Source organism: Prionailurus viverrinus, chromosome A1, assembly GCF_022837055.1.
Source record: "Prionailurus viverrinus isolate Anna chromosome A1, UM_Priviv_1.0, whole genome shotgun sequence".
Lineage (NCBI taxonomy): Eukaryota > Metazoa > Chordata > Mammalia > Carnivora > Felidae > Prionailurus > Prionailurus viverrinus.
The window spans coordinates 236,155,554-236,175,976 of record NC_062561.1 but is presented as its reverse complement, the minus strand read 5'-3'; the positions used below and the strand labels follow the sequence as shown (position 1 = coordinate 236,175,976).

General features: G+C 52.1%; 1 protein-coding gene across 1 annotated transcript in view; it reads left to right on the top strand.

Moving 5' to 3' along the window:
• The window catches only part of UBE2QL1 (ubiquitin conjugating enzyme E2 Q family like 1), a 37,531-nt gene extending 17,399 nt beyond the window's left edge, over positions 1 to 20,132 (top strand). The window contains exon 2 of the mRNA XM_047865007.1: positions 18,810 to 20,132. Within this exon, the coding sequence (XP_047720963.1) occupies positions 18,810 to 18,941 (132 nt within the window). The 3' untranslated portion in view covers positions 18,942 to 20,132. The remainder of the gene's footprint in view (positions 1 to 18,809) is intronic.
• The last annotated feature ends 291 nt before the right edge of the window (positions 20,133 to 20,423 follow it).

The following is a 20,423-nucleotide window of genomic DNA, read 5'->3' as shown; positions in this document are numbered from 1 at the left end:
CCGCAGGGGGAGCACCTCCCCACCGGAGGAGCACTTTGGTGGGGCTCCGTGGGGGCACGTGGGGCCCACGAAGTTAGCCCTGCCCTCGCAGCTGGCTGTCAGCCCGCAACTGTGGCAGAATAACTGAGGCGGTGACCTTCGGGTACTGCAGGATCCTGAATCATCAAGGAGACTACAGGTGTCGAGCGCTCTGTAAATGTCGGGACAGTGGACGTTTTTAGCAACAAAACGACACTCGATCAAAAAGGCGATTGCCGGTTGACAGTAAGCACCCAAATAATTTCACCCCCAGCACCGTGGGGATCCCACATGACTCGTGTTGTCTTTTTTTGTCTAAACACGAAATCTACCGGTCACGGTGTTTTAGCAAACGCGAACTAGATTTATTGTTTCTGTTTTTCATCACGTGCCCTTGAAATGTCACCCTCCTACTTGCCAGAAAGCACGAGGCGGACGCCTGACGGAGGCCGAATCTGGGCTCCAAGAGACGGTGAGGGAGGGACCCTGTTCCACGTCCCCAGCCGACTGATGGTGTCCCGGTTTGGGGTTCGGTTTTTACAGTTTTAGTGTGAAGGGTGTGATTTGAATAGTTGTCCGCAAACACCTTTTCCTTCATTACTTCGTGGCCATGTCCCTGGTGGAAGTTTCTGAGCCACTGTAAATTCACTCCCTCTCCCTCCCTCTCTCTCCTCTCCCCACTCCCTTCCATTCAGCTGTGACTTTTCTGGTTGGAGCTGTATTCGGCTATATTATTATTCATGGCCTCTCCTCTTGTGCAGCTACGGTCCGCCCTTAACCCCTCCTGCCTTGTCTTCCCAGAAGTGTAGACTCTGGAGCAAACAGCCTGGCTGGGTCACCAGCACTGACAGAGGGTGGCAGTGTGGTCCGAGCCTTCCCTGCGGCTCCCCGGTCATGGGCACCTTATGTCCGTGCGTCCAGACTCTAAGCTGGCACTGGCTTTCGGCATCTTGCCTACGCCCGACCACAGATGCCCACCTACCCCGGAGGTCCCGTGATGAGAGGGCTTTTCCGTAAACTTCACAAACATCAGGGCCCCCCAAAATACCAAAAGACTAGGTGCTTTATTATATGTATTCCAAGGGTTTTTATAAAATAAAAAGGCATATTCAAAGTGTTTATATACTTTTCTAATTCACACACTGTACCCTTAGATGTTCACGTTTTAATTTCGGGAGGCTATCTCTGATTCTCACGGTATTGTAATTAAAATGGTCTGTAGGGTTTTTTCTTCCACTACGTGCATTTGATGGGGAAAAAAAAGCAATTAAATGAAAAAGAAACTGATTTTCTCTGTGTCTGTCGACTTTGATCTGCCTTCTCGATTATAATGATTTTTTAGGGAAGTAGATTGCTCTAATGCGGTTCAATTAAGCAGCATTTATTGAGTAGGAGTCAAATGCCCTTCGGCAGTGAAAGTGAACACGAGAGACGTCGCACGTGGACGTTTCAGTGAGCCCTGCATTGGTCAGTGGCCATCGTAGGACAGTAGCACCAGTGAGGAGCGAGCTGTCCTGGTTGGGGACTGAGTTATAGGTCTGCTTCTGTGCACCAGCACTGCTTGGGTGGCCAAAGCAGGCACCACAGCCCGGGCGGCTTCAACAATGTATTTTCTGGGGCGCCTGGGTGGCTCAGTCGGTCAAGTGTCTGACTTTGGCTCAGGTCACGATCTCGCAGCTCGTGAGTTCGAGCCCCACATCGGGCTCTGTGCTGACAGCTCGGAGCCTGGAGCCCGCTTCGGATTCTGTGTCTCCCTCTCTCTGGCCCTCCCCTGCTCACATTCTGTCTCTCTCAAAAATAAATAAACATTAAAAAAATTATTTAAAAAAAAAACAATGTATTTTCTCACAGCTCTGGAGTCTGTTCCTCTTCCTAGAAGGACGTGAGTCGTCCCGCCTTGGGGACCCACCCTAGTGACCTCGTTAAAGCTTCCTCGCCTCCTTGCAGACCCCGTCTCCAAATACAATCACAGCAGAGACGGAGACTTCAACGTACGGATTGGAGGGGAATGAAATTCAGTTCGTAACACATCTTTCACGTGATCTTTTTCTTTGCCGTTTGAATTTTTTACTCTGTCCTTTGCTCATTTGTACTTTGATTGCAATCTGCCTTATTTTCCTTAGGAACTTGGCCGTCAAACTGAGTCCTAGCAATCTTTGTCAGGGGTCTATTGCTACCTAACAAATCAACCCAAGATTTGGTGGCCTGAGACAACAAGCTTGTGCTCGTCTCACTGTTTCTGTGGTCGGGCGCGTCTGGCTCTGGTCTCCCCTCGAGCGGCTGCCGAAAGGTGGCGGAGCTCAGCTTCCAAGGTCTTTCGTGTGGTGCTGCCGGGGTTGGGTTCCTTGATGGCAGTTGACCGGAGGCCTCTTCCTGGGGCAGCTCGCAATATGGCGGCTCATGAGAGAAGGAGAGGGGCCCAGACAGAATCCCAGCACTTCATTCTACACTGTTCCTTAGACGTAAGTCACAGGTCCCGTCCACACTCGAGGGAAAGGACGTGGACGCCAGGGATGGGGACCGTGGTGGCATTGGTAGAGGCAGCCCGCCCCAAGGTCAAGGAGTATTTGCTGATAGTGTCAACGGGCCTTGCTTTCCTCACGTTTTCTAACCTGTTACTACCGATAGATGGGAAAACGATCAAACTCTTGTACGTACGTATATATTCACATAGGTACGTGAACTCCTACCTCATCTGTATTGACTTTCCTTTTGTCTCAGATGCAGAGAGGTGGGTTCGCCACAGCCCCCCAATCTGTGGAAACCCCTCGGCTTTTAGTAGATGTTCTTTAAGGTGCTTGGATCCTTGTAAAGTGTGTAACGTTCTGGGCATATATGTGTTTTCGGTGGTTTAGTGAGCCGTCAGTGTAACCCTTTATATTTTTCCTCATTGCTCTCACGCCTGTATTTGCTGCTGCGCACATTGTGTGCACAGTGTGATCGACCGCTTTTACTCATCCCCTCTCAGGGGAAGACCCCAACCTTCTCTGGCTCTTATCCTCACATAAATGCTGCAGTTCACCTCCTCAGACTGGCCGTCTTAGGAATGCGTGTTCAGATTCTCCTGGGAGCTGTGCCCGGGTGTGTCTTGTTGGCATAAAACCTAAGCATTCTGACTTTTTCTGGGTAATGCCAGAATCTTCCAGAATGGCTTCCCTGACCAGTCCATGCACCTCCTCAAACACCCTCAGCAATATCCTCCATCCTGAGTTTTGGGTGGTTTCTTATCTCTGTTTTAAAGTACAGTTCTTGGGGCGCCTGGGCGGCTCAGTCCGTTAAACATCCAACTTCAGCTCAGGTCATGATCTCGCAGTTCCACGTCGGGCTCTGTGCCGACAGCTCGGAGCCTGGAGCCTGCTTTGGATTCTGTGTCTCCTTCTCTCTCTGCCCCTCCCCTGTTCACACTCTGTCTCTCTCTCTCTCAAAAATAAACATTAAAAAAAAATAACGATAAAGTACAGTTCTCACTAACTAATACATTTGGACATTGCCTCCTGAACTCGTCAGCCGTTCAGATTTTTTCTTCGAATAACCTCTTCATATTTTTTCCCTACCCTTCTCTGGGCTTTCCGGTTACCTGGCTTTTTCTTGTCAACTTACAGGAATTCTCTCTGTTTTCCGTAGAAGTCCACCTTCGTTCCCCTCCGCGTCATGAACATGTTTCCTTGGCCCCGTCTACTGACCCACCTGGCCCTCTTCTGCTGCCTTTTATTATTCCTTTTATCCTGCAACAGGTCCCCATGTAAATATGACTCACTTATCTTCCTGCTCCTGTGTAGGTACTATCGTATCTTTACGAACCGCCTCCTACTCTAATATCAGAGAGGACAAGACCTCTTCGTTACTCGTCTTTGCTCTTGGTGAATGATTAACGTCCCATGTAAGTTTTTTCAATGATGTGTCAAGAGTTTTTGTCATCGTGGTGATTTACTTTCTGCAACAGAGCATCCCCTGAAATCTCACCATGACCCAGTGAACGCGCATTTCCTGCACACGGTCTCGGGTGGCTTGGCCCCCCCTTTCTTGTAGTGTGTCCGTCTAGAGCATGTGGCCCCAGAGGTCACGGGGACAGGGGGCGAGTATGGGCCAGCACATCAGCTCCTAACTGCCCCCACCTGGAAGGACACGCTTTACCGCTCCTCCCGGTCCACTGGCCGGCACTGGCCACACGGCCGCGGGCTGGTGGTGGGAGCTGGGAAGCACACTTGTGCTTGTAAAGCACTGACCTGTCTACCACATCAGGTTCATCAAAAACAGCCGCATCCGAAACCCACCAAGTTGTGCATGTTAAATACGTATGGCTTTTTGTATGTCAATCATACATCAATAAAGTGGTTTAAAAAAACAGCTAAGCCTTTAGGATTTTCTATGTAGGCTGTTGTATCATCTACAAATAAGGAGGTCAGCAGAACAGTGCATTCTGGTGGCACAGAAAAACTTAACAATATCGTGAGAGCAGACAGACAAAACCAGAAGAAAACTATTATTTTTACCACCTCAAATATGAAGATGCGATAAGCTTGATATTTGTATATTTAGATCTTAACACCAGCCAATGTAAATCCCAAATAACAAATCCGGGAAAATTCAGTTGAAAAAATTGTCCTTCTGCCATTTGAAACATCACTGCGAACATGCCTGGGGTCAACGTTGTGTCGCGGGGAAAGGGTGCATCGGTGGTTTGCTCCGAACTCCCCTGACATCTAGTTAGCGTGCTCCGTGACAGGCCCCCACGAAAGTTTTGACCGCAAACAGGACAACGTGTTGCAAGGGGTGTTTTCAGTGAACATGAGAGATTTTACCTTGAGATTCCAGTTTTCTGAACACATTCACCTTATTAAAGACACTTACTGGACAGCTGTGATGGAAGTTGAGTGCTCCCTGACGTTTCTAGCCACCACCCACTGCCACAGTCTGTGACTTCGTGAAGGTCACCTGTCCAGCACAGAGCACTGGTTCTTGGGCTGTTCTTAATGACTAGTGTGGGAGAGGGGTGGTGTGGTGGGAATGGGGTATCCCCGTCAGGTAAGGTTGGCATGTCCTGGCTTACGCGGAGTTATTACAATCCTTGGAGCCGACCAGATGCTGGTATGTCTTGGGAATATCCAGTCATAGTTAACAGAGCACACCATTTCCCAAAATTTCGCACCATGGGGTTCTAACTCTAATTCCAGAAATAGGCTGGCCTTGTTGGGGGACCCTGTCATTTAGTGCAGCTACTGCCACGGGGAAGTCCTTTGCCCCTTCGTTCTCCACCCGATCGCTTGCAAAGTTGGAACAAGGGCACCTCCTGGGTGAGGCGGAGATGAGCTAACGTGTATAAAATACTGAGTGGGACACGTTTTGGGGAAATGGCGACACGTGTGTGCTACCTTTGCTTTGGAATTCTAGCTGGGACACAAAGCAGCCTTGAGGTCGATGTCGGTAATTTCGCATGCTTGGTCGTTCGCTCCTCTGGAAGCGTGCGTGAGCACCCACGGGGTGCTGGGTGCATAGCGGCGCGACCCTGTGGATGAGGACGCAGGCACCCGACATGACGGGGGAGGTGCCACAGCCTCAGGTCTTCGTCATGACCCGTAGCGTCTGGGAAGCTGCTGCTTCACGTGTTGGATGATGCGGAAGGGGTGTGTAGGAGCCATCGTGTCCCGGCACTTGTGGGGTGGGGTGACCATGCTCCCCGCCCCCGCCCCAGCCAGCATGTCTCCGCTCCTGTGTCAGGGAAGGCGACACAGGAAGGCTTACTCTGCCTGCCTCACCACGGGGCCAGATGCAGAGGAGAAGAAAGGTCATTTGAAAATGACGTAGAGACTGTTGCAGGCTTTGCAGGGACGGCCCTCGGGCTGTAAGCAGAATTGCCTCGCCTGGCACTGTAGGGTAGAAGCAACCGCGGGTGCTGCCCGGGTGAGCCTGGCGATTCCGCCTCCGTTGCAACCCCTGCCGCTGGTGCTTCAAGGTGCTCGTTCTGCAGCAAGGATGCGTTGCGTCCTCTGTGGCTGCTGGTCTCAGCATTCCCGTGGGTTTTGATTAAAGACAAGACCTACCAACCCCCACGCGGTGAGTTCACGTCATCACGGAAGGGTCTGTCTCTTTCTTCCCCAACGCTCAGTGCCCTGGTACAGAGGAAGAAAATTTGTTTGGGGAAAAGAGGAAATGAGGCACACGTAATCCCAACTGGGTGGGGCATGGGGTGGATCTAAGAAAGGACTTGATAGTCCGGTGTAGATAAATAACGTGACTTTGTTTTTCCAAAAGGGAAAAATGGATATATTGCCTAAAAATCTATTTAGTATTTAAATACGATTATGAAATGCTCAGCTGCACCAATATCGTGCAAACCTACGCACGATCTGGGCACGTTTGGGGTGTGGGCTGCTTCAGGGGGCACCCCGTATTTATATTTCTGTCACCTATTGTTGCTGTCTTTGGCAGAGCGGCTAGGAGCATGGACACTGGGGACCAACCTTGGGAGTTCAAGTTCCTGTTTCACCACCTACCTGCTGTGTGCCCTTGGCAGTTGAACTCTGCCTCGGTTTCCCCACCATAAATAAGGGAAGCCCTCGCAGTCCCCCTCTAGCGAGGACTGAGTGAGTTTATACACGTAAAGCCCTCAGAACAGTGGCTGGCACAAACTTTACCTATATTGTAGTACAAAGTACGTAGGGGCACCCAGGCGGCTTGGTCGGGTAAGCGTCTGACTCTTGGTTTACGCCGAGGTCGTGATCTAGCGGTTCATGGGTTCAAGTCCCGCGTTGGGCTCTCTGCTCTCAGCACAGAGCCCGCTTCAGATCCTCTATCTCCCTCTCTCTGCCCCTCCTCCGCCATGTGCACACTCTCTCTCTTTCTCTTCCTCTCTCTCCCAAAATAAACATTAAAAAAATAATAAAGTATGTACTGTTTGAAGATCCCCAGTGATGTACGGTATGTAAAAATCACCGATTGAATTCTTTACTCATTGTAACTTTTACTTTATCAGAAAGAGAAGATCCTGTGGCAACACCACTATACAAATAAAAGTGGAAATCAGAACATCCCCAAAGTAATGACCTAAAAGTAATAATAGCCATCCCAGTTGCTTATAGAGCATCACTTTTTAATTTTTATTAGGTCAACCAAAATCAGTCCCTCGGTTTTCTACGCGGTTGAGTCAGAGCCTAGAAATTGGAATTTAGGACCAACTTCCGTTCTTGATTGCAGGCTTGAGACTATTTTATGATAACGGAACACTGCATTTTCCAGAAAGATCCCTACTCCTTGCTTTCTCAACGCTAAGGTATTTTATGCCATATCTTTGCCCTGTGTTTTCTTGCAAACAGAAAACGTGTGTGCTGGGTCTCATCTACACTGGGGCCATCACCTGCATAACACCGGCAAGTCAGGGAAGGTGGGACAATGGTGTGCAGGCCTGGAATGGTTGGAATCCTTCTATCCAGTTCTGCATCGCACCCTGCCAGTGGACTCTGAATGCTGAGCGCGCTGAACTGAACGAGAGACCAGTGTTTGGTGGAAGGTGGGGGGTAGGGAGACAGGGTCAGGTAATGAGGGGTGGGAGCCGGCGGGGAGCCTCAGGAGGCCAGGGGTGGGGGAGAGACTGGAATACAGGGAACAGTAGAGTCCAGCCGTGGGGACAGAGTGCTGACGTGTGCCGGGTTTGTGTTCCATGGCGTGGGAAATGCACAGGCTTTCTGGAGCCTTGCCTCTGGTCTGGGTGCTGGATTTCACCAAGCCCCTCCAAAAAGTGTGGTTGATGAAAATACTCTTCGTTTTTGAAGTAAGTGCATGAGGACTGCTTGAGTTAGGGGTGAGTTCATCACCCGCCATCGATTGGCAGTGGTCGGAACACCCCAGGGGCCTGGAGTCAGGCTGCTCAGGTGGTGGCTGAGCGTCTGGAGATCTCAGGGGGGCCGGTCTCCCTCACCCTCCTCTTCTTTCCAGCAGCAGGTCGTCTAATAATGGCGGTGGGAAGGGAGCACCTCATTAGCGCCTCATTAACAACCGGCGCACAAAACAATCAAAACTGTGTGCTCAGGGCAAATGTAGCAAGTCTGGTTCAAGCCTACTCTAAGGTGTGTGGATGTTAAAAGTCCTCCAGCACTTTGGGACGTCTGGGTGGCTCCGTGGGTTGCACATCTGACTTCGCCTCAGGTCATGATCTCGAGGTTCATGAGTTCGAGCCCCGCGTCGGACGCACTGCTGTCAGCCTGTCGGCGCAGAGCCCGCTTCGGATCCTCTGTCCCCTTCTCCCTGCCTCTGCCCTGCCTGCGCTCTCCCAAAGATAACTGAGTATTTTTAAAAGAAGGTCTTCAGCCCTTGGAGGGCCGACATTCCCACAGGGGAAAGCAGCCCATTTTAAGACGACATCGGGGATCCTTCTGGGTCTCCGAGATGCCCAGCGGGCATTGCTGTCGTAGGGCCCCCTGCATGCGGGGCCTCGATGCGCTGGGTCGTCATGGTGGTCCCATGAGACAGGGACTCTGGGGGGCGGGCAGCCTGAGTCACGGAGGCCAAACCCGCTCCCACATCAGCAATACCTATGTGCCAGCTCTTTCCCCGGCAGGAAAACGTACTTTGGATTGTAAAGGCAAACCACAGCTGTCTTCACTGCCTGCTGGTCGCCCCCGGTGAGGACGTGCCGTTCGCAGGGCAGGAGTGGCCCCCCGCTAGGGACAGGTAGCAAGTCCCTTCCCCCGGAGTCCAGTGACCCCAGCTCCGGGGACTCGGAAATGCCCGCCGCCCCCGCCCGTCCTCACGGACAGTTTAGAGAATTGGAGCCCAAGTCATGGCATTTGCACACTTTAAGTTTTCCAGAAACTATATCTCAAGATTCCCAATGATTTCAAAGTCTCGTTGGCTTTATTTAGTCCACGTGGCAGAATTTCCTTCCGAGCTGGGAAGGTCCCGAGGCGCCTGTGTTATGGGGCAGGAGCGGTCTCTGCCCTTACAAGTTACGCTGCCTTGGGGGTGTGGTGAGGCTGTGACGTGCCACCATAAACCGCAGACACACGCGTGCCTCCTGAAGCCGGAGACCGTCTCCCGAGTCAAAGCGTAAGTTACCTTGGTTGCCTGTGACAGCCTTGGGTTACTTCTTGACGTCATTTGTCCAGAAGAGCCCAGTTTGGATGGTTTTGTGAGACTCACGGAGCCCCTGCCAGCAGGTGCAGAGAGCGGAGCACAGCCGCCCCCTGTTTTGACAGGTTAATCCCCAGTGACAGTCCCTGTCACGTTTTTCCAGTGGCGTTCTCGGGCTCCTCCGTGTCTTTGGAGTCCCCGTCGGTGGCATCGCCGTTGTTATCGTCCGTGCTAAGACAGAATTCTTCACGCGACCCTGATCGATGGGGGCGGGTGGGGGGTGGAGCTGGTTACGGAGGGTCATAACATCAGGCAGACCCCTGGCCAGAGGTGGGTGAGTGACCCCTGCCAGCAGACCTGCCTTCTGCGGGGCAAAGGGCACAAGGCGGGCAGATGGGGCACCTCGCCACGCTGGCAGCCGTCGGCTGGTTCCCGAATGCCCACGGGCCCCGCCTCCCTGGAGAAGAGGATGACCCGGCCTCTCCCACCAAGCGCCCCCCACCCCCACGTACAGCAGCAGAGAAGCTCCGAGTGCCCAGCACGCGGTCCTTAAATCAGGGCCGTGGGACAGACAGAAGCAGCTTCGGGCATCGGGGCGCGTGCACAGGGTGGGTGGCCCCAAGTCGGAGTGAGTGGAGTCCCAGCCCCGGAACAGAGGGCTGCAGCGAGGATCGAGCCACCGGGAACAAGCAGATAGACGAAAGCACCGGTGGGCACTGTGGGCGAGAACCTCGACCCTCATCCTCTTTAAATGTGTCTCCAAGAAGAAGGGCAAATACGGTGCCCTAAGGAAGGCCCGGTGTGTAGGGATGGTGGGCGCCGGGATTCCGGCGCGAGAGGTCAAGTTGCGCAGGAAAATGCCACCTTTCCTGCCAGCCAGTCACCCAACACAGAACGGATGCGGCGCAAGAAGCTGGCCGAGGCTAATGGAGTTAACACGCACCTGTTCGTCCCAGTGGAGCCGGGTCCCAGGGAGGAAGGTTTCCGTGAACCGAGATAGGCCAGTGTGTGGAGATCCAGGGAGTCTGACCCTGATACCAGAGACAGAGATGTGCTGTGGGGCTGGCCCAGAGCCCCACACGTAGGCAGCTGGGTTTAGCTGGTAAGTAGAAGACGCCGACGGAGCGGCTGCAAACGGAACACGGGGTCCTCGGCTTGGCCTGTCCACGGGCTCCGTTTGCATTCTGTGTCCAGGAGCAGCGGACGCTATGGTGGCCAGTCGTCCTGAGGAACAGGAACTGTGAGTACGCAGGTGTCTCACGAAGGAAGACCTGCCTGCTCGGGTCGCACACAGACCGGAGTCGAGGAGGGCGCCAGGGTCCACAGCGCTGTGGCCGGAAGACCAGACGGGTCCAGGTCACTGGCCAGCTCAGGGCTTAAAAGTCTGATAGATGCGACATGGCAGATGTGGAGCCCCACGCGACAGAGAGGGTGCAGGGCGGTGGCGGGTGTTCAGTGACCTCGGCGCGTCCTGAGTCCCACGGGAGAAGGCCAGGCTGGGCGGCGTTTCGTGGAGTAGATGGTCAGTGTCGTGTTTCCTTTCTCCTGTATCTGCAACCCTCCTCCGTGTGCCTGCGGGCCGGCCTGGCCTTGGGCTTCAGAGCATGGCCTCCAGCACGGCCCTGGAATCTTCTGTGACTCTGACCGCATTACGTGACCTCGCCGTGTCTGCTTATTCATCTGTAAATCAGAGTTGATTATAGCGAAGCCTACCTGGTGGGCTTTCGGGGAGGGTTTGATGCGTGCATTCAGACCCCATCCCGAGAAGGATGCCGGGCACACGGTCGCCGTGACCGCCTTCAATAAGTATGTCGAGCTGTCACTTCCTGTGTTCCAGTGCCGCTAATGAAACCCACGGGGACCCGGCTGCTTAAGCAGAAGTATCAGCATTCGTGGAACTGCCAAAAGAAAAAATTTTTTTTGAAATGATTATCTGAAATAATTTAAATTTTTAGGAAAAAAAAATTATTTTTCTCTGCTTGCTTCTTCCAGGAAAATACCATCTGTCTCAAAAAAGAAAAAAGATTCAATAATTGCTAGAACTTTCTTTAAAGTGTAGAGGATGTAGAGATGCTTGTGTTTTGCAAGCTGTGCCTTCGGTGCTGCCAGTGGCTTGAGGATATTTTATGATAACGTTAAATAAGGTAGCTTCAGTTTCATTGCTACTGAATGTTACCCAAGTTTATATAAAAGCCGCCTGGCTTTGATATCCTGAGGTGTTCACAAATTTAAGAGAAGATATCTGAGGACATTTGTTACCTAGCCATTGGGAAAATAGTTTAGAAACTGTAATAGAGCATACGTTACCTGAGCTTTCTCAGTGGAAAATTCTAGAATGTTCCACGTAGTAAACAGTCCTTCTTGAGTGAAGTGGCTTGTATCCTGGGCGATGTTCTCAAACTTGGCCCCGGTGAGAGTCAATTCCGCAGGAAAGCTAGTCAGTGGTCCTGGCTGTGCCCTCCAGGCTCCTGGGTTAAGCCCCGCGCCTCTCGCTCACCTGGCCCCGCCTGGGATCTCCAGCAACCTGCACGAGATCTGTTGGTGGGGGGGTGGGGGGGGGCAGGCACTTAATAAATCTTTGGGAAACACAGGTTGCTTTCTTGGAACTTTTTTTTATAGCTGAGCTGTCCTTAACAACCAGGCTCGTTGGGTTTTCGTGTGCAGAGATTGCTAAAGCATGAGGCCAAAAGGAGTTTTTCAAGCTCCGATCTGATGACAAGTCAAGGAAGCATCTCACACACTGCGGGTGCTCTCCCGGCGCTCACCTGCCACCTGAGCGCCAGCCGTGGCTCCCCGATGCCCCCTTGCCTGACGCCCACCCCCTCCCCGCTCCCTTCCCAAGACGGTGCCACCGGCTCTGCTATCACCGTGCCCCAGTCGCCGTCAGACATCTTGCCACTGCACAAGGACCAGTTCCCCTTTATCCTTCCCCAAAGGCTCGCTCACCCCCGTGGCAGGTGTCCCTGTGCGTAGGACTCGGGTGTGGAGGCTGAGGCGCAGGGAGGGCAGTTCACTCAAGAGCCAGTGACTGTGTCCCCTCCCTCCTCTCTCCCCACTGTGGACTCTCCCCATGTCTGTGATTTGGAGCCCGCGATGTGAGAGCCCCACGCACTACATCCGACGGCCCCCTTCAGCCCTGCGTGGCTGCGTTTCTGGTGCGTGTTCCGAACCCGCCGACTCAGAGGACTCAGTGGCTGATCCCGGAAACCTGTTTCCTCCCGGGTCGGAAGCCTGAAATGCCCTGGGCCTCCTCCGCCACCATAGCCATCCTTCCCCAAGCCCTGCTGTCCTGTCCTTTGCTGGACTTAACCGCTCTCCCCCACCCACACTGCCTCCACCCCACACCGGACTCCCCTCCCTGCCTTGGCTGGCGCTGGGCAGACTCCCCGACAGGCGGGGGTCTCCCACTATAAACTGACCACCCTCCGGACTGGCTCAGGCGGCCTGGGGCTTCCCCAGCTCAGCCGGGAGGCTTCCCTCAGGGCTGCTGTCGGTCCCCTTGGTGGTCATTTCACTGCAGGGACCCACACATCCCTCCGTGCAGCTTGACCGCCACACACAGCCGCACACACAAATGCACACACGCTCAGGAGACGCCACATATGGGAGAACCTGTGCGCGTGCTCGTGCACACATACACACGTGCGCCCGTGCACACATGTGCACTCGGGCACGCGCACACGCACACACACTCTCAGACCCGTGGAAAGTGCTGCAGAACCACATCAGCGTGTCCCCGCGCCCAGCTGCTGTTTGCCGCCTCGCTGGACCGGATCCAGCTCAAGACCCCCCCCTCGCTGGTCAGCGGCTTGGCGTAACTGTTTCGATTTGAAAACGTGTCTTTGAAGCTGCCTCGTCTGTTGTAGGGTCCTATCTGCGCTCTGGAACTCTGTGAGTTGAACCGCTTTGCACGTTAGACCTCAAAGAGCGGCGGACTCGTGGCTGCCTTCCAGGGTGGACCTCCTTCCAAAGATCTGGGGAGCGTGTCTTCCCCCCACCCATGGGTTGGAAACCCACGCCGGAGGGGTTAGGGGTTGTGAGCGCTCTCAGACTAACAATTACACGTTCAAAGACTTTGAAAACAAGTGGCCACTCTGTAATTCAGCCCAGGAAATGAGTGAAAGAACCTCAAAACTTCACATGAGTCTGGAAACTCTATTTTTAAAAGAGCGGAAGCCTGTAATTCACGGGCAAATGAAACACAGGAATACCACGAAAGTAGGTTTGTGAAGAAAAATAAAGCGGTAAGAAGAAAAACCTAATCAAGGGAGAAATGCAGAATGAGTGTATTTATCTCATGCACTGTCATGAGACAACGAACGGTGTTAAACAGACAATGTTGAGAAAGCTGGGAAATCAGCCACATAAATGCGAAATACTAGATTTGCCTGCAGACATTCCGTGACAGAAGAAACCAAGTCGTGATGTCCATATGGAAGACAGAAATGTGTGTGTTCTTTTGTTTTTTAATTTTTTTTTTAAGTTTACTTAGAGAGCATGCACATGAGCAGGGGAGGGGCAGAGAGAGAGAGAGAATGAGAATGCCAAGCAGGCTCCACACTGTCAGCACAGAGCCCGATTGCAGGGCTCGAACTCACAAACTGTGAGATCATGACCTGAGTCCCAATCAAGGGGCCGGCGCTTAACCGACTGAGTCACCCAGGCGCCCCTGTGTGTGTCTTGTTTTTCCAAGAGGCCAGAAGGAAACTAATTGTCAAGGGGTAAGATCCTCTGCGATAGTTCCAAAAATCAAAAGCCCCGCTTGTTGTGGCCCCCTGTGCCTGGCACCGTGCCAAGCATTTCACGTGTTTCAACGTAGGAAACCCCTATAAAAATCCAATGTCCTGTAACACTATTCGTATGCTTATTTTACAGGTGAGGAAACTGAGATTCAGAGAGGTTAAGTAAGTCGCCCAGGGTTACACAGCCAGGAAGTGTTGGAGCAGGGATTTGAAGCCAGGTCTGTTGAATTGTGTACCCTCACGCCAGTGCACACACACACACACACACACACACACACAGACTCACTCACTCCATGCCCCAGACTCACCAAGTGTCTTTCCATGGTTCTCTGAATACAGCAGGCTGTTTCAGCTTCTGCCGTGGGACCCCTTATCCTCGCCACCATGGCCTGGAAGACACCTGCCACCCATATGTCAGCTCGAGTGTCGTCAGACACAGAAGTCTTTCTCGAGGCACAGACAAGCGGCACTACCCCCCTCTCCCCTCCGCCTCGTCCCCCGCCCCCACCTGGTCCCCTACGAAGACCAGAATCGTTTCTACCTCAGAAAGCTGTGCGATCCCAGTGACCAGCAGTTGCTGACCTGGGGAGGGCTTGTAGCAATCCTTGGCTAAACAGATAGAAAACGAACAGACTCCTTGGTCCGGGCCATCTTTATTCTGTACTCCAGCTGTGCTCAAAGGGTGTGATTCTACCTCTGAGGGGACATTTGGCAGTGACTGGAGACGATTCGCTTGTCATCTGCTTGGGGGCCACTGCTGCATCCAGCTGCAACGCAGCTAAACTAAACATCCTACAGTGCACAGGGCCACCCCCAGCAGAATGATCTGGCCCCTGATGCTGATGGTACTGAGGCTGGGAGCCCTGACATGTGCCTTCTGTCTCAGCAGCTACAGCACACCCCCGTTATCTGCCCATAATGGGCTCTAAGCCCCTACAGGCAGGGGCCGTACCACCTTGTCTTTTTAGGCCCTGCACCCAACATAATGAAGGAATAAACGCAGAAGTGACAGGGACGCCTGGGTGGCTCAGTTGGTTTGGGCATCCACTTCAGCTCAGGTCATGATCTCACGGTTCGGGCTCTGTGCCGACAGCTCAGAGCCTGGAGCCTTCTTTGGATTCTGTCTCTCCCTCTCTCTCTGTCTGCCCCTTTCCCTCTGTCTCTCTCTCTCTCTCTCAAAAACAAGCAAAAAAAAAAAATTTAAAAACCAAATCAAATTAACAAAATTAGAAAAAAGAAGCGAGAAAGCCACAGTGAAATTCAATGTGCTCATTGGGGTAATGGAAACCATGTAGGATCAGGGGATTGAACTGAGGACCCGAGTTTGGAGTTGCTTATTAGCTACATAGAAATGTGTAGCCGTATAGAATTTTTCACGTTGAATTATTGTGATTGTGATAGCCCAAAAGCTACGCGGCCAAAAAAAAAAAAAAAAAAAAGTCAAACCAAACTATCAATTCATAGTTTTGTTTGACACACCCAGTCCCAGAGAACTGTATACTCAGCACTGCTCGATATCCGTGTTATGGTGAGATTTTTAAGGCAGTTGGGGGGAAATCCTACGGTTGCTCATAACTGCATTTACCGTCTGTGGCTGAGGAGAGAGAGGGAGGTTACGTATCTAAGCTCTTAATGATGGCGCAAAGCTATCACACTGGGTTGCGTAAACTCCCGTCCAGGTGTTTTCGCGCTAAACACACGTCGAGGTATTTTAGGAGAAACAACAATTATTCAGGGAAACTCTCCAGAAGGGACTCTTTGGTCATCAGGCAAATGGAAACAGACAAGGGAGAAATGTGAATGTTGTAACAATAAGAAAAACAGCTCTTAAGTAATGGTAAGACACAATTTACATTTTTCTGAAGTGCTTCCGAATGCAGTATCTTCTCTGACATTCATAATGATGCTGTGTGGCGAATATTGTTCCCACTTTATCGAGGAAAATACAGAGGGTCAGAGCGGTTGAGCTGAAGGTTTTCCCACAGTCCACCCTCTAGGAGATGGTACCTGGGGTGGGGGGAGTGGAAAATGGAAGGCGGGTCCACATCAGAATGTCGGGGGCCCAGGCATGTGGAATGTCCCCCCTTCTTTTTTTTTTTTTTTAGTGTTTTATTCTTTTTTTTTTTTTAATTTTTTTTTCAACGTTTATTTATTTTGGGGACAGAGAGAGACAGAGCATGAACGGGGGAGGGGCAGAGAGAGAGGGAGACACAGAATCGGAAACAGGCTCCAGGCTCTGAGCCATCAGCCCAGAGCCTGACTCGGGGCTCGAACTCACGGACCGCGAGATCGTGACCTGGCTGAAGTCGGACGCTTAACCGACTGCGCCACCCAGGTGCCCCAATGTCCCCCCTTCTTGATCCAGGGGGCATCGCAGAGGCATCTCAGCAAAACAGCTCAGCCACCCTGGCAGGGCCAGGCAACGTAAGTGGTGTTTCTCAAGCTTGGTATCTCGCTGGGTGGTATGTAAACAGCCAATCAGAAGGGGACAGGCCATCTATGAGAAGAGATCTGTTAACTGTAAACTAAGATGTGAGAAACAGCGGACCAGGGGAGAGGTCTCTGTTGAGGGCAGCGAAGGTCCAGAAACCTCCGGCTGGCCGACAACAGACTCTGTTTCCTGGTTGCTGAATTGACTGAGTGCTGGGGCTCTATGTTCATAATATTTCCTGGGAAGAAAAGGAAACAAAGAGCGGTCTGTTCATTTGGGGTTTTGTCTGTTGTTTTTTGTAACAGTTGGGACTTTTCACAGGGAATAGACAAAGTCTATGTTCGTGCCAAGAGTGACAGAATATTCCAAGATATTCGAGAGCTTGTATTTGGCTGCTTTGGGTTCAGAATTCTCAAACCTGGCCATGGGCTTCTGGTGTTATAGACAAGAATGATAGGAGATGGCTAGAATCTGCATGTTGTGCAAAAGAATACAGCCTGATGTTTGCTCCCACTCCATGTAGAAATTGATGCTGACATTCCTGCAAAGGTGCATTTGCTTGTGTTTAATGAAACAACCTTGGACTTTGATCTCAACCCATCATGATGATGATTATAAATGTATTAGCTTTTCACAGTCCCTTTTTATCAGCTATAACTATGCCACATAAGAAAAGTGGGAAGTTCCAAATTAAAACCAGGAGCCACATCCCGGAGAGGCATGGGGAACTTTCAGGAAGTCAGTCAGTGGCAATTTCCTGCCTTCTTCTCCTCCTGTCTTCCTCTGCCCTTTCAGCAGCTTGTGTGATGGGAACCAAGCAGCAGATTGGATGAGGTGGCCTTGCCCTTGGTGGGCATACAGACAAGTTCTGCCAGAGAGGTGTCCAGAGGGGGCAGAGCCCAGCTGTACCCGGATTTCTGGCTCCTTCCCTGGGCTTTGGTTTCCATCTCCACCGTTGGAAAGACAGATGTTGAACCGTATGCTCTGAATTTAAGTGCACAGAACAGTCTTCCATTCCCAGCGGCTGGTGATTGGGTGCCATTTTCCCTGTGAATTACGAGGCCGGTGCAGCCGTCTTCCCACCAGAATGATTAGTGGTTTAAGACAGTTAAGATTGGGTGGACCTGACCTGACTGTGGCCACACGGGCCAGGGTGGCTGCCGCCCTGGATGCCTCGTCCGAGGGTCCACTCAGAGGGGCTTGTTAGTAAAGGTTTATAAACATCAGGAGATTGCTGGAAATAGTGTGCATGCTCTCGTTGGTGGGTAAAACTCAACCAGGTCTTTCCGAGGTATCTCTTCCACCCCACCTGCAAAATGTGTGCACGCAACGCTTAGGAAGACACGTAGATCTTCCAGGAGAGGCTCAGGGGGTTTCCTGCTGGCCATGAGGCGTAAAGGGGGACAGCATAGCTGGACAAGAGCCCCGACAGGCCTTGCTGACCGACGCTCCGTTGCCCAGGCTCCTCTTTCCCTTCAGTATTCCCCGTGATGCCAGGCACACCTCACTCCCAGGGCTCTCTGGAAAGGAGGGGACCACCTGAGAGGTGGTCACATCAGCAGTGCCTTTGGGTTCCTTCTGCCTCATGATCCAGAGCCTTCTGTGCCCATTCTAAGGTAGATTAGACCTTCTTGTCCACTGCAAATGCCAACGCCCCACCTTTCCGGCCAGAACACACCTGGTCCCCGTGAGCGGTCGGGCCTCTCCCTGGGATTGTGTAAAGGGGCACCTACCTCTCATCGTTCCTCCTCTCGGGGCTCAAGGACAGCCTTCCTCTTCCTGGAAAATGGCTCCGCCGTCCTGTCCTGAAATGGCTCCCAAGAGACATGAATTACAAGAAATTCACTCGTTCCTGGGCTTGACTTTTAAGAGTCAGAGTTTTTTTTTTAATTTATTTTATTTTATTTTTTAAATTTTTTCTAATGTTTATTTATTTTTGAGAGAGAGAGACAGAGTGCAAGTGGGGGAGAGGCAGGAGAGAGAGAGAGAGAGAGAGAGAGAGAGAGAGAGACACAGAATCCGAAGCAGGTTCCAGTCTCTGAGCTGTCAGCACAGAGCCCGACACAGGGCTTGAATTCACAATCCGCAATATCATGACCTGAGCCAAAGTCAGATGCTTAATTGACTGAGCCACCCAGGTGCCCCTTAAAGTCAGAGTTTTAAAATGTGTGTGTGAATACGTACACATCCAAATATGAGTCTGTTACAGGAGAGGCTAGAAGTCACAGGGAACATGTCCTCGGTGGGAGGCAGAGGCCATGGGAGCTGCCTTTCGCCCGAGGGACAAGCCAAGGCTTCTGCAGATGCTCATCTGGTGCAGGCCGGGGCCTCCCGGGCCACGGGGAGCCGGGCAGAGAGGAGCCAGCAGGTGCTTTCTGGGCCTGGAAATGAGGCATCAGGGGGAGCTGGGCGGCACCCCCCCTTCCCTGCAAGCCCGGCACCCCGCTTGCTTGGCACCCGTCTGGGGGTCCCACAGATGAAGGCAGCAGAAGTTAACCCCTGTGGGATCAGAGCAGGGGTTCTAACCTGGTTTCCCTTTCCCTCTCCTGCAGGGACGGATCTGTAGAAAGGCCGGCAAATCAAAAAAGTCCTTCAGCCGCAAGGAAGCCGAAGCTACCTTTAAAAGTTTGGTGAAGACGCATGAAAAGTACGGCTGGGTCACCCCACCCGTGTCCGACGGCTGATGTCCCCGGCGACGTGCGGTAGACTCTTCAGCCACCTGTCCACACACACACACGAATTCCCGACATCTCCTCCTCAACGCCGAGCATCCCCCATCCTTTTCTACTCTGCAGCCGGAACTGAATCCTGAATGCCAAGGAGACGTTTAAGTTATTTATGAACAGATGTGTTTACAGGGAGAACGAGGGAGCGAACGCTGTTCGGGATTAGGTTTCGATTGTAAATGAGTGGCCATCTCGAAGTCACTTTAGAACACATGTTGAGATGGTGCCATCCCCCAGCCCGCCTGCCCCTGTGCCTGCCCCTCGCACTGCCCTTAGCTTCTTCCCAGACAGTGGCCCCGAAGAGCAGGCAGGAGAGCCAGTGCCTGCTGCTCGCCCACTTCCATGTACGTGGTACCGTTCTTGTTTCCTAGGAACGCCCCGCATCGCTGTGCTCTGTGTCTGTTTCTCTCCCCGGCAGGTCAGCATAACTTGGAGACGTGTCTTTCTGTGGCCCCGTGTGACGACATGTAGACCTCATTTGTGCTATGACCTTCGGCTCCTGAAAACACGAACTTAATATCGCCAAGTTCTAGAGATGGAAAATGACAGACGCCCCCCGGGGAGAATGTGCTTTCTCTGCCTCCGCGGTGGTGGGCACCTGTCCACAGATAACCAGCACCCCGAGACGAGAGGCAGGGGTGCTGTGGCCACCGTGGGCGCACAATGGTTCAGATGCCGGGTGCACGCTCCCCGGGGCTCCGATGTTGGGACAGCCTCTTCAGTATTCTGGAACGTTCCTCCGACGCTGCATCGTGCTCCTATCTTCTCTCAGCTCGTCAACCCACCACCAAAAGCAAAAGACAATTTCCCATTCACTGAAGTCATCTGACTCATTTTATTATCTGTGCTAGTGACAGGGAATCCGAGAACCGCCAAGGGTACCAAGTGACCATACGAGGACTTGCATGACCGGGTCTGTTTCCTCACCTTCAAGTCACTTGTGTGTCCCGGGGAGGGGAGGGGGGGGCCGGGCTGCGTGATGCGCGAGCACCCTCGCTGTGATATCAACTTCCTGTTATTTAATCTCCCACAGTTCATTTTTCTCTTCTGTTAAGTTCCTTAGAACTTTCTAAGAAGTTCCATGAAATGAGGAAATACTGTTTATAACAATACGTGGGAAGAGGTTAAAATGTTCATTCCAGGTGGAAAAATCTTATTGGACACATTTTAAATAAAATCATGCATACCTGATGCCCTGCCTCAAGAATCCAATCATTGGGGGCTGTCCTTCCACTTAAAATATTTGATCTGTTTTTAAAATTTAATATTTGAAATGCCACGATGGCATTCTACGGTGAGGTTAAAAAAAAAAAAATGAGTCTTAGGGACCCATGGTCTTTGCAAAAGGAGAAGCAGTTAGAAGCTAACAGGAAGCATTAAGGGTTGATTTGACCAAACTCGAGTGTTGGCCAGTGTGAAGGACAAGAAATCTTTGCCGAT